The sequence below is a fragment of the Lepidochelys kempii genome, chromosome 1, assembly GCF_965140285.1.
Source record: "Lepidochelys kempii isolate rLepKem1 chromosome 1, rLepKem1.hap1, whole genome shotgun sequence".
Taxonomy (NCBI): Eukaryota; Metazoa; Chordata; order Testudines; family Cheloniidae; genus Lepidochelys; species Lepidochelys kempii.
Window position 1 is genome coordinate 312,132,601 of NC_136380.1, and position 14,514 is coordinate 312,147,114.

Below are 14,514 nucleotides of genomic sequence, written 5' to 3' on the forward strand. Positions count from 1 at the left end.
TATGGACTATTACCGTAAGAGATCCATTTTCTACTTTCTTTCTCCACTCGTCTGTCCAAACTGAATCTTACACACTGGGCAAAATAGGGAAAGTTTAAAAGCTCTATTTTGAGGAATAAAGCTCAGATGTCATTCTGTTATTCTCCTTAGTTTTACCCTCCATAGCTAAAGGCATGAAAATATCAATAAATTGAAAATGGCTTTTTGATTTTTTTTAATGCTGTAAATGCAAAAGGCCTAACACCCCCCCACACTTGTTTATTGTGATGTTGGCTGAGCAGACACCAGCTCTTACCAAAGCTTCTGGCCTCAGCCAAGCACTGACAAATTCATCACAGGAAACCAGTCTGTTTCACCTGTGTGTTAATATGCTGAAAATGGGTGTTGAACTTATAACAATGTGTTTAGACTTTATTAAATGCTTGTAAATTTTTTCCTGCATCAATCTCACTTATTATATCTTTATTACATGCTATAAGGTAATATTTAAGTTTTTGCTTTATAACTCTAAACAATTTTTTTCCCTGAAACTGTTAACTTTTCAGAAGGAATCATCCCTACTGTTCCTCACACTTTCTTGTCAACTGCTGGAAATGGCCCACCTTGATTATCACTACAAAAGGTCCTCTCCCCTCCCCCCCCTCGGTAATAGCTCACCTTACTTGATCACTCTCATTACAGTGTGTATGGTAACACCCATTGTTTTATGTTCTCTGTGTATATAAAATCTCCCCACTGTATTTTCTACTGCATGAATCATAGAATCATAGAATCATAGAATATAAGGGTTGGAAGGGACCCCAGAAGGTCATCTAGTCCAACCCCCTGCTCGAAGCTGGACCAATTCCCAGTTAAATCATCCCAGCCAGGGCTTTGTCAAGCCTGACCTTAAAAACCTCTAAGGAAGGAGATTCTACCACCTCCCTAGGTAACGCATTCCAGTGTTTCACCACCCTCTTAGTGAAAAAGTTTTTCCTAATATCCAATCTAAACCTCCCCCACTGCAACTTGATGCATCTGATGCATCTGATGAAATGAGCTGTAGCTCATGAAAGCTTATGCTCAGATAAATTTGTTAGTCTCTAACGTGCCACAAGTACTTCTTTTCTTTTTGCTCATTAAGAACGCTATCAAAACTATATGGGCCATTTTAGGACATCACAACAAGACTTTGTTAATTGCCCCTTCACACCCATGAAGAGGCTACATGCAAAAAGTCCCATCAAGCTTGAATTCTGGAAGAAGGAAATAAAGATATTGAACAAGAAATTTTTTCATTTCTTTTGCCTTTTGGACTCTCACAGGGCTGGAACTGGGAAACAGAAGCAGAGTTCTTGAGGGTCAACATGGGTTGTCCCTTGTCATGCTTTCTGGAGTGGCTCACCACTGTAAGAGCCTATCTCGGAAGACTGTCAAAAAACAAGGGCAGACACCCCAAACTGGTGGTATGTTCTGTAGTTAGATCTCACAAAGCAAATAACAAGTGTGAACTCCTGGATCATTACACCAGTCTTATCATGGAGTCACAGACAGTCCCCTTAGCCTCTCCAGTCTATCTTGCAACCCAGACAAACTGAACTTTGTGACAAAAGGTTACCACACCACATCAGATTTCTCCCTGTCCCAAGAGACCAGTCTCTTAACACAGACCAATTGGTACTCCAGATCTTAAACCAAAGACAATGCTGGCAGCCAATTCTATAGTAAACTAACTAAAGATTTATTAGATAAGAAAAAAAAGTGAGAGTTATTGAGATAATAAAGCAGGTAAAATATATGTACAGATAAATCACAATTTGTAACTCCAAATGGTGGCAGTGATAAAATAAAAAAAGTCTTTTCAGGGTATCCAGTCTGTCTTTGGGGAGCTCAACTTTGCATCTGGCACACTTCCCTGTAAGAGTCCATCCTTTCTTGAATCCATATTTATAGCTCCTTTACACATTGGAGTTTGATGGGTTATTTACTCACAGGTGTACAAACAATGTAAATGTTTGCTATTGCATTGTACAGGAATAGATAAGTGAGAACAGTACAAGTAACGGCCCATTAGTTTCCATGAAGTTTAAACACCCTATACACTCTTTTGTATTCAACAATTACTTCATTCTATCCAAATAGAAAGTAAATTGGCCTCTGGCCCTGGACTGACCTGGTCTGCCAGGATCACAGCCCTAAAAGACATTTAGGGCTGACAGATTGCTACAACTCTATCACCTTTTAAAACCATAGACTGCAACTCATTTTGGTATATATGTTTGCGTGCTTCAACCTGTAAATAACTCTCTCATTTCTTTTTCCTAGTTAATAAAGCCTTAGTTTACCAAAGGATTGGCTACACATGTTGTCTTTGGTGTGAGATCTGAGGTACAAATTGACTTCTGGCAAATGACTGGTCACTTAGGACTGAAAGCAACCCAAATATTTTGTGATTTTTGATGTCTGGCAACAAGCTATCATTAAGTCCAGCTTGCCTGGCTGGCAAGACAGACTGGAATGGTCAATGCAACAGTCTGTGACTCCATGGAAAGACTGTTCGAGTGCTTCAGGAGTCCACATTTGTTACTGGATTGGTGAAATCTAATTATAGAGCACACAGCAAGGTTGGGGTGCCTGCCCTACTTTTTCATAGTCTGCCCTGAGCTTGTCACTCATGGTCATGAACCACACCAGACAGCCTGAGATATATTAAGAGATTTTAAATTTTCTGTTTGATACAGTACATACCCGTTCCTTTGCTTATATATGGGGGCTTGAAGAATTTCACAGCACCATACAAGTTGACTATAGTTCCGCCTTTAAGATGACTCAGAGGGGTATATGTGTATTTTGGTGCAACAGGCTGGAAAGAGACAATAAAAAAGTGGATACATATGAAAACATTACTCCAAAAAAAAAAAAAAATCATCAATCCAAAATTATTTCTTTTAACCCTCCCGCCCCAAATCCTGCCCTTTTCTTGCCATTTTTTTTAAAAAAATAAGCACTATCTAGTCTAATCCCCTCAGGTGTTAGAGCAGGAGTCTACCTTATTTATTTTAGGAGCTCAAAACAAATATGTCCACTACCCACAGGCAGCAAGCAAGCATGAGGAGATATTTGATTTTCATTCTCCATTTCTTTCTGTGATTGTATTTTCCTTGTTATAAATACAAACTAATCAATTCAACTTATTTGAATTTGCCTGTCTCTATGTGACTGCAAACAGTATAGGCATGACAGAGAACACATGAAAATATATTTTTAATCAATTTTAACTTTAGCCATCGTGCTGGCATCTGAGGACATTTTAAAGATGCAGTAGTAATCTGATATAATATTTTTGTAATTCTTCTTTGCAGAGATACCACGCATCATTACTGCTCTTGAGTCTCACATCTCCTGCAACAGTCATCCTGTTGGATCATATTAAAGAAGTTCTGTATTAAAATCACAAATGAGTTTGATTCCCCAGAGTTTAAATTCCAGGGTATTACTAATTAAGAGGTCTCTTGGTTTTTGGTACTGTTTCTCTCCCTCTATGTGTGAAACTTGCAAGCTGCTAACTGTGTTAGTACATTCTAAGACAGAGTCTGTTCTCAAAGCAGTTCACAGAGAGAGAGAGACTCAAAGCAATACTCTAACAACAGAAACAGCACCCAGAGACTCCCCGCCCTTTTGTTGTATTAACAATTGTCATTAAAATAGAGATAGAGGATGTATGTGGATGGATGCTTGGTGTGGATAATAACTGAATGATCAGGGAGGTGCCAGCCTAAGAATCCAGTGTCCATCGGCTGAAGAAAGTGTCAAGTGGAAATAACCAGAGGACCCCACCCGGAGGGCAGACTGGAATCCACCCAACAGCCTCAAGAATGGGAGAACCAAAGAACAAGATAACATCTTGGAGCCGTCAGGAATGTGCTATCTGCTGATTGATTCAGCAACAGCATGATGAAGCAATTCCCATAGACTGGCATAGGAAGAAATTCCTATAAAAATAGACTCTAAAAAGTGAGAACTTTGGGGGGTCTGATTCTGCAAACCAACTTCCAGGAGCATCAGATGAGCATCTGACAAGGCCCTGCTCCCTCCTCATGTCCAGGCCACCTGGCCAGTGACTTGGCATGAGCAACTCTAAGGCTGGTAACTATGATAACAACCTTGCAGAACCTGTGTGTGTGTGTGTATGTTTGTATGAATGAATGAATGTGAGAATAAATTTGAGATTGAATGGAATGTTATAACTATAACTAACTGCTTACTATGATTCTTTCTGTATTCACAATAAATGTGGTATTTTGCCTTTTTCCCTTTAATAAGATCCTGCTGGTTTTTATTTTATTGGTACAACATTTTGGTGGAGAATTGCGAAAGGGGGAATATTGGTAAAAAACCTCAGTTATTGTAAATATTGGTGTGCACACCGCCAGCTCTAGTGAGCTAGGCATTTCTATTAGGTTAACCAGACCTGCTGGCCTCCGAGAAGGTAGCAGGGGACCTGCTGGCCTCCGAGAAGGTAGCATGGAAAACAGATTAAACCAGACCTGCTGGCCTCCGAGAAGGTAGCAGGGGACCTGCTGGCCTCCGAGAAGGTAGCAGGAAAAACAGATTAAACCAGACCTGCTGGCCTCCGAGAAGGTAGCAGGGGACCTGCTGGCCTCCGAGAAGGTAGCAGGAAAAACAGATTAAACCAGACCTGCTGGCCTCCGAGAAGGTAGTAGGGAAAACAGATTAAACCAGACCTGCTGGCCTCCGAGAAGGTAGCAGGGGACCTGCTGGCCTCCGAGAAGGTAGCAGGGAAGAACAGGTTAACCGGACCTGCTGGCCTCCGAGAAGGTAGCAGGGAGAAACAGGTTAACCAGACCTGCTGGCCTCCGAGAAGGTAGCAGGGAGAAACAGGTTAACCAGACCTGCTGGCCTCCGAGAAGGTAGCAGGGGACCTGCTGGCCTCCGGGAAGGTAGCAGGGGAAAAACGCATAGATTAAGCTATGATTTCAGAATCTAGGCTGTGTCACTTGCTAAGTAATACCAGCAGTGACAAAGAGATTGAAATATCCATGTTAAGATGTTTAAAAGAAAACAGGGTAAGCCAGTACTAGAGGGAGGAATGGAGTCAGAAGGAACTCCAACCTCACCTTTTGTTAAAGAAATTACACCTTTTAAACAAATCCTTCAAAAATTTGGGCACAGTCCTTGGACTAAACAAGCCCTAGCTGATGTCTGCACTATTTCGGACCTAGAGGATAGATTGGCTCAGTATATCCTCATATACAAACCTTCTAGTGCTGCCAAAAGAGATGCAGCAGCAATTTGGTTGTTGTGGGAGGCATGTAAGGATTCTTCCCTCCGCTTGTCTTCATGTAAAGAGGAAAAGGCACAAATGGAAAAGGGAGCAGACAATTGGAAGGTGCTGGCTACAAATATCCAAAGCCAGCTGAAAATAGTGAAAGAGGCACTCCAGGAATACAAAAAGAGTGAAAAAGTTAACTCTGCAGAGGCTGGAGGGAGGCAGGTAAAGGGGGAGAAGGTCCTATGTACGGCACCCCCAGGCATAATTACAAAGAGAAAAGAGAGTATAAAAAAAAAAAAAAAAAGAAAAAGTTAACTCTGCAGAGGCTGGAGGGAGGCAGGTAAAGGGGGAGAAGGTCCTATGTACGGCACCCCCAGGCATAATTACAAAGAGAAAAGAGAGTAAAAAAAAAAAAAGTTAACTCTGCAGAGGCTGGAGGGAATTAAGCAGTTAAACTTTGTATTTCACCCAAACAACTTTTAACCCAAAAATGTTAAAAAGGAAAAGTGTTAGAGCATTCTTGGTTTCTTTGCAGCCATTCTGAAAGAAAAATGGGCCCTTTTCCAAAGGAATGTCTGTAAATTAGCCAGGCAAAAATAAACTATCTGATTAAAATCATTTGACTGGACAATTTAGTCAAATTTGCTAAAAGAACATAAGAGGGTTCTATTGGAACTTAACTGCCTCAAATGTATAAAGGGAATGTAAGATGTAAAAAACAGAGCAGTGTGGAAGGGATGTTAAGGAAAAGAAAATGTGTATGTATCTGTCTGTGTGTGTGTAAATATGTAAAGTTCTAAGGACCAGTTAGTTTTGTTTTTGTTTTAAATAATGCCACTAAAAATCTATTTGACTCTTTAATTCAAAGTTGCAAAACTGACACACCTTTTTGCTAGACACAGGTAATTAGTGTTGTTTGGCTTTGGGATTTGGCATTTAACCCTTAAAAGGTAACTCAATGCTTTACAAAATTTAAAATGTTTTTAAGTTGTGGCTGCAGCAGGGCAGTCAAAATCAGGAGAATATAAAAAAAAAAATTTTGGATTCTTTTTGTTTGTTTTTTGTTTGTTTGTTTTTGTAACAAAATAGCAGATGAGAGTTGTAGTAAAAAAAAAAATTAAAAAAAGACAGTGCCTCTCTGAAGCAACAGCAGGGGTGAGGTGCACAAAACAAAAAGAAGCAATGTTAGAAACACTGAGTCTTAAAATGGCTCTGAGTAATCAGACTGTCACTTTGATAAAGGTACATGAAAACTCTGTAAGCAAAAAAAAAGAAATAGTGACACCTTATGTAAAAATGGATCTGGATAATGTTATAGAAGTTAAACTATGGAAGAAATGTGCATTTGCCCCAGAACATGTGCAGGGTATATTGTAGAAGGGTCAAAAGAAATGCAAACATACCATGCTACTTAATTAAAATGCTATTAGGGCTCCAAAGGGAGCCACAATAGGTTGGGTTTTCTTTTTCAGATTGCTGTGTGTTTTGGAAGCAGAAGTTAAAAGTAATCAAAACTCTGGTGAAAGTTGATTGTGTCCCTAAGACAGAGTCTCTGAGCTGCTGATGGCTTTAAATCCAAAAGCAGGAAGTTTCTGTGAAAATGCAAATTACCTAAATGATAAAGGAAGGAAAGAACTAGCAGCACAAAGGAGCTGCAGATAAAGGACATACCTGGTCAGCAAACAAATTGTCTAAATAAAAGGCATGGGATAACAAGATAATTTTAATAAATGTAATGATAATAAGTATCCCTGTAACAACGTATAGTGTGTATGATTTTTGGAAAAATCCTTTAAGGTCGTGTGGTAATGATGCTTCTCAGTTATTACCTGTAAATAAAACTTAAAGCTTAACACAGCAGGAAAAACATTATAAACTTGGTCTGCTGTATAAGAAGGAAAACTCAGGGATTTAATGACTAAACAGTGGGATAATTTCCCCATAACCCTTAAAAGATAAAAGCCTTTGAAACCTGGCCTGCCTATAGAACAAAAACAGGAAAATATGGGGGCAATTTCTCTGTTTTGCCTGCAATCAGCAAGGGTATTTGTAAAAGAAATATTTTAAGCAATAATCTGCCACCCCAAAAGGGGTAGAAACATGTTCTTTTTGTCTTTCAGAAAATCAGGAAAAGCTGCCAGCTGAAAAGCAACCCAATACCATGAATCTACTGTCACAATAGAAATTGTGTTCTGTGTTCTATGTTTTGTCTTGTGTTTTGTGTTGTTGCTAGCACTGTTGTGTGTTTAAAAAAAAAATACTGAAGACCTGCAGGAACTTAAAAATAAATTAAGCTTTCTGTCCCAGCTACAGGACAGCCTGATACAAAAACAAGTACATGCCAATGTAGACTTGGTCCAAATTGGTCTGGGTAACCTAAAAGGCCAATGGAATCTTTAGTAATGGCTTAATACTACCACATGGCTTATCCATAAGAAAAAAATATATATATTAGAAATAGGAAACTACACAGCCATAGCTATGGGATGCACTGAAATGCAGATACTTGCACTAGCTACTTTGGAACACAAAATGTTCTGGGTCATATTGGGAAATATTAAGGGTTTGATGCATTTGTTAAAAAAGAAAGAGATCATTGTTTGACACCTATCAATATGAATGGATGCAATATGTTTCCACTATTGTAAACCAGACTTGTTAATCGGAGAAATTGTTGTCAAAATTGCACACCAACAGTCCCTGGAGGCAAAGGTATTGAAGGTTAACCCACTCCCCATATTACACATGGGATCCTTTTGGCTACCCTGGACCTTGAGCCAGTGGGCTGGGGAGGGAGGGAAGCTATTGGACACTAGAGGTTGTACCGAATGGACTCCTCAAAAGTGGGTGTGCCTCACCTTGCCTGTTTCCCCAGAACCTTGTAGTAAAGATACATCACTAGGATCATGTATGTGGCATGAATTGGAATCACAAACTCAAATTGCCTCACAGTACTTTCTCTTGAATAGGCTACATAGAAAGTGACACTGATGATTATAAATCTTAGTGTCAAAAGGGGGATTATGTTGGATCATATTAAAGAAGTTCTGTATTAAAATCACAAATGAGTTTGATTCCCCAGAGTTTAAATTCCAGGGTATTACTAATTAAGAGGTCTCTTGGTTTTTGGTACTGTTTCTCTCCCTCTATGTGTGAAACTTGCAAGCTGCTAACTGTGTTAGTACATTCTAAGACAGAGTCTGTTCTCAAAGCAGTTCACAGAGAGAGAGAGACTCAAAGCAATACTCTAACAACAGAAACAGCACCCAGAGACTCCCCGCCCTTTTGTTGTATTAACAATTGTCATTAAAATAGAGATAGAGGATGTATGTGGATGGATGCTTGGTGTGGATAATAACTGAATGATCAGGGAGGTGCCAGCCTAAGAATCCAGTGTCCATCGGCTGAAGAAAGTGTCAAGTGGAAATAACCAGAGGACCCCACCCGGAGGGCAGACTGGAATCCACCCAACAGCCTCAAGAATGGGAGAACCAAAGAACAAGATAACATCTTGGAGCCGTCAGGAATGTGCTATCTGCTGATTGATTCAGCAACAGCATGATGAAGCAATTCCCATAGACTGGCATAGGAAGAAATTCCTATAAAAATAGACTCTAAAAAGTGAGAACTTTGGGGGGTCTGATTCTGCAAACCAACTTCCAGGAGCATCAGATGAGCATCTGACAAGGCCCTGCTCCCTCCTCATGTCCAGGCCACCTGGCCAGTGACTTGGCATGAGCAACTCTAAGGCTGGTAACTATGATAACAACCTTGCAGAACCTGTGTGTGTGTGTGTATGTTTGTATGAATGAATGAATGTGAGAATAAATTTGAGATTGAATGGAATGTTATAACTATAACTAACTGCTTACTATGATTCTTTCTGTATTCACAATAAATGTGGTATTTTGCCTTTTTCCCTTTAATAAGATCCTGCTGGTTTTTATTTTATTGGTACAACAATCCAGGGAAATTTCTCTAGCTCTTAAGATTTTTGAACCTCTGAGGTACTTGAAGCTCAAGGGCTCTGTCTTACTGAGCATCCCTCAACATAAAGTCCCACAATGTGCCTGCCAGGTCCTTTCATGAACAAAAAAACAACAGTTTCCCCCAAATTAACTGAAGATGATAAAGAAATTATAAAACATTTTCCTACAAAAAACAACATAAAATGGACACATAGATGGAAGACCCAGGTCACACCTCAAAAAGTTGAATCTCCAAACCGTGGGAGGGAGAGGGTGGATGAGTGAGAATCCTGTGTGATACTTTCAAAGAATTATATAATTATCCCTTCTTAAAAAATATCTTACAAACAACATTTCCACTCTGTAGGTCTACGGATGTTTCGATTAAAAATCAATCACTGCAATAGGCAGTGTTAGGTGGAGGCTAGTGTCCAACAAGAACCAAGTTGTGTTTTTAAAATCAAAGGAAAGGAAAGTAGAGAGTGCTCTAACTTGTGAAAAGCACAAATATAGGCACAAGGATCCTTCACCTTTACCTTCAATATCGTGGTGCAGAATACATGAACACAGATCACTATCTAGCTGTCGCCAGTATGGTGTTGATGCTCCAACGAGCAGGTAAATCCTCTGTGATGAAGAGGTTTGACATCAACGCACTCCGTGTGACAGATTTAGCCAACAGGTTTTGTATTGATGTCAGCCACAGATTCTCGGCTCCAGCTATTCTGCAAGACAATGGATGTTGCCAGGTCCCTGTTCACTTCTATCGTCAACCAATCTGCTGAGCAGACAATTGGCTACAGGCATGCAGGATGCTGACCATGGCTATCAGAGGAGGCCTTCCAGATAATTAAATTGAAGGCTGCAGCCCGCCAGTGTAGTGATAAGCAGACTCGTAATCAGCTGAAGCAAAAATTTAACACCCTGGCACTCTGCGATCGTGAGGCATATTATAACCAAGTGGTGAATGATGCTGAATTTGGCTTAGCCATGGGCGACTTTAAGTCAGCATTCCGAACCATTTGCGACCTCAGCGGTCAACAGATAGTCACTACAAACGGCATCGTGAATGACAACAAAGGCCATACATGTAAATCGGATGATGATATTCTCTCACACTGGGTGGATCCAGACATTTGTACTAATGCACCTACATTGGATGAAGTAAAGTGTGCCATCTCTAAACTGAAAAACGGATGTGTAGCCGGTACTGATGACATCCCCTCAGAGCTGCTAAAATGTGCTATTGATCCTGCACCAGAATCACTTCTGGCCATCTTTCCTCTGGTGTGGAGAACTGGAACCCTGCCAACTGCCTGGAAGGATTCACTCCATAAGGGCAACAGACCGTGCAGTGACTGTAAGAGCTACAGCCGATCACCTTGCTCTTCGTTCCAGGGAAGGTGCTTGCGTATTTTTGCTGGCAAGCCTAGCGCCTTTAGTACATCGGAACATTGTCCCCAACAGTCAGGCTTTACAAGGAACAGGCTTTACGAGGAATTAGACGCCATTTTGGCCCTTCACTTGTTGTCAGAGATACAATGTGAGTTCACGAAGCCCCTGCATTTAGTGTATGTTGATCTTAAGGCTGCATTTGATTCAGTAGACTGTGTCGCGTTACGGAAGGCTTCACAGGGCGTAGGACTTGTTGGACTTGATTAGAGAGCTGCATAATGGAACCACTGCCCATGTTCGTCTGGGGAACCAGATGTCAGTGCCTTTTAAATCAATATCTGGTGTTAGGCAGGGTTGCATTTTGGCCCCTACACTCTCTTGTCGGGCAATGGATTTCATAATGCAGCATTCCGTCAGGTCCATAGGCACTGAGATCAGTGATCTCTCACTCACAGACCTTGACTGCACTGATGACGTTCTTTTAGTACAAAGCCCCGACATGTTTTGTGAGGCAATCCAGCATATGGAGGAGGAGTCAGCTAAGATTGGTCTCCATGTTTTATGGTCAAAGACAAAACTGCAAAATCTAGGACCAGGTCCACCTGCGACTCCAATGTCTTTGAACAACGAAACTGTTGAATCAGACTCCAGCTTTTGCTACACTACACTTACCAACTCCTCCAATTCTCACACTGAGGTTCTCCATCAGATTAACATCACGGTATCCGCCAAGGGCTGTTTACAACGGACATGGAATCAACATCATCTTAGTATGACAACCAAGTTCAGGATTTATTCGAGCTATATCCTTCCCATACTGTTGTACAGCTGCGAAACATGGCCTTCCAACAAAATGTCAATGTCGTATATTGGACATAAAGTGGAATGACTTCATCTGCAATGTAGATGTTTATGGCTGCTCGGGTCTACAGACTACTGGGGCCATTGTCCACAGGTAGCGCCTTATGTTTTTTGGACATGTTGCAAGGATGCCACAAGATGTTCCAGCAAACGCCATTCTCCGGGTGACTTGTCTGGGATAAAATTCCACCAACCGAGGGGTGGAGGCGACCCAGAGGCAGACCCCCTATTACATGGGTTCATCAAGTCTGTTCCGATGTTGGACTCTCAGGCCGTCAAGCCTTTGCAGTTGCACAGGAATGGACCAAATGACAAACAATCGCTATGGCCGACTGTCTGGCTAAGCATTCAAGGGAGAGAGATCTTTCACCAGAGAAAGAAAAACTTCCAATATTAAGCTAACTCAAATAACTGCCAACCCAAAAGAAACAAAAATTCTAGGAATTGGAAGAATTTGGGTTCCCCTACTTCAGTTTCTGCTTTTCATTTTCTGCCCTGTTAAAAAGCTGTGTTCCAACCCAGAAGTCCATTTTTTTTCCAGAGGTGAGTAAAGTGATCCATGTTCCTACTTCACAAGGGTGCTGCGATACCTACTTTGGTCCCATTCCTGCAATGTTTTGTGTATGGGTGGACTCCTGAACCTGTGTGAACCCCAACTAAGTCGACCTTTTGTAGGGTGCAGGAGTTTGTCTAGATCAGGGCCCTAGTTGCACTTTTAAAGATTTTGGCAAGAAACGCACTGGAGAAGCGTGAAGTACTATTTAAAAACTTTTAGTGTATTTTCCATGCACGTCATTTTCAAAATACAAAGCCAAAGAAATGGCCACTTAAAAATTATGTTCCAGTAAAGGAGATAGAAAAATTTTCTACTCATTCACATTCAGTGAACCTTTTAAATTACATATGCAAATTAAAAAACTACTAGAATATAAACTCACCATGGATGCTGTTTCTGAAGCTGTGACTGTACTTGGCTTAGTATAAATCTGAGGAGAAGGAAGTCAGCAGATTTATGGATTACAAATCTGAAAACAGTACAGTAATTGTAATAACAAATACAATTTCAAACTGCTTACGCAAGTATTTTTAAAATTCTTTATTCTCCGACAAAAGACAAGTCTGACTTCAGGTGATAAAGGAAAAGCCAACACAATGCCTTTTTTCTCCTTTCCGTCATAATTTATGAAACTACCAGAGTAAGACTTAGCCTTACATAAAAACAGAAAGGCCGGTGCTGGGTGCCTAGAAGTGGGGAGAGCAGAGTTCAGGTCCCTGCTATGCCCTGCATGTGTCCTTGGGCAAGTCCTACGTGCACAATGGGGTCCTGACTCCTAGCCCTGCCATGTTGGGGTTGTGTGAGGAGAAACAATAATGATCATAAGTCCTGGAACTAGGGATATGGGAGGTGCTGCAGCACCCCTTGGCTTGAAATGGTTTCTATTATATACAGTGTTTACAGTTGGAGGTTCAATGGCTATCAGCACCCCCATATAAAAAAATGTTCCAGCACCCTTGGTAACGAGTGCGAGACACTCACAGACCCAGGAACTGGGTCACTGAAGAACCTATGGGAGACAAATAACCCCAGCCCCATACCCTGAGTCTCCTACTCCCCCAGGAAATGACTCTCCCAAGCCTCATCTCAGCATCCCCATTTCCACTGCCATCACACTCTCCCTCATGCCAGCACCACCTCAGCAGTAGTACTGGGACTGAGCAAGGTTTCCCCATGAGTTTCTCCCCATATTGAGCTGACTCAGCTAAGGCTTGAAAGACCATACTCAAAGCATATTTATGGTTCGCAGAGAGGGTGTACTAGTGGAGTTCTGCAGGGGTCTGTCATAGGTCTAGTACTTGTGAATATTTTCATTACTGACTTGGATAATGGAATGGAAGGTATACTTATAAAATATGTGGCTAACACCAAGCTGGGAGGGGTTGCAAGCATTTAGAATGACAGAATTGGAATTCAAAATGACCTCGACAAATTGGAGAACTGGTCTGAATTCAACAAAATAAAATACTATAAAGACAAATGCAAAGCACTTCATTTAGGAAGGAAAAATCAAATGTACAAATACAAAATGAGGAATAGCTGGTAACTGATGGTCATGGATCACAAACAGAATATGAGCCAGCTGCAAAATAGGCTAAATATTATGCTAGAGTGTACTAACAAGAGTGCCATATCTGAGACTCAGGAAGTAATCGTCCCACCCTACCTGGCACTGGTGAGGGCTCAGCTAAAGTACAGTGTCCAATTCTGGGTGCCACACTTTACAAAATATGTGGACAAAATGGAAAGAGTACACACAATAGCAACAAAAATGATAAAAGATTTAGGAAACTTGACTTATGAGGAAAGATTAAAAAAAACCCTGAGCTTGTTTAATCTTGAAAAAAGAAGACAAAATGGGGAAGTAATAACAGTTTTCAAATATGTTAAAGACTGTTATAAAGAGGATAGTAACCAATGGTACTCTATGTCCACTGAAGGCAGGACAAGAAGTAATGGACTTAATCTGCAGCAAGGGAGATTTAGGTTAAGAATAGTTAAAGACGAGGATAACTTGCAATAGGTTTCCAAGAGACATTGTGGAATCCCCATCATGGGTGGTTTTTATGAACAGGTTGGACAAGGGATGTCTAGGGATGGTTTAGTTTACTTGGTCCTGTCTCAGTGCCGGTGGCTGGACTTGATGATCTTTCGAAGTCCCTTCCAGCCTTGCATTTCTGATTCTACATCCCTCAATATTCAAACAGTCAGCAAGCTTAAGCAATTTATGAGCAATTTAAAAGATCTGGAAAATTGATATTTGGTTCACTAACGTAAAAAAAATGCAGGCTAATTTAAAAGACACTGGTCGATAGGACTACTCTTGTGAGTAAAGTTAATGTGTTTGGACGACTAGAACCAAAACCACAGAATTATAACACAACAACAGGGTCCACATGGACATTTATTGTACGGCAGGCTAATCTGGGATAGATTTACATCATAACTTGCTGCAAACTACC

The 14,514-nt window shown here is 40.8% G+C and overlaps 1 protein-coding gene across 3 annotated transcripts in view; it reads right to left on the reverse strand.

The window, feature by feature from the left end:
• The window catches only part of POT1 (protection of telomeres 1), a 149,009-nt gene that overhangs the window by 82,312 nt on the left and 52,183 nt on the right, over nucleotides 1-14,514 (reverse strand). For 2 of the 3 annotated variants that reach the window (XM_073328243.2, XM_073328241.2), the window contains exons 6-7: nucleotides 12,435-12,482; nucleotides 2,728-2,842 (exon numbers count right to left, since the gene is read on the reverse strand). In XM_073328243.2, coding sequence (XP_073184344.1) covers nucleotides 2,728-2,842; nucleotides 12,435-12,482 — 163 coding nt within the window. The remainder of the gene's footprint in view (nucleotides 1-2,727; nucleotides 2,843-12,434; nucleotides 12,483-14,514) is intronic. The other variant, XM_073328242.2, reaches the window with a different exon arrangement.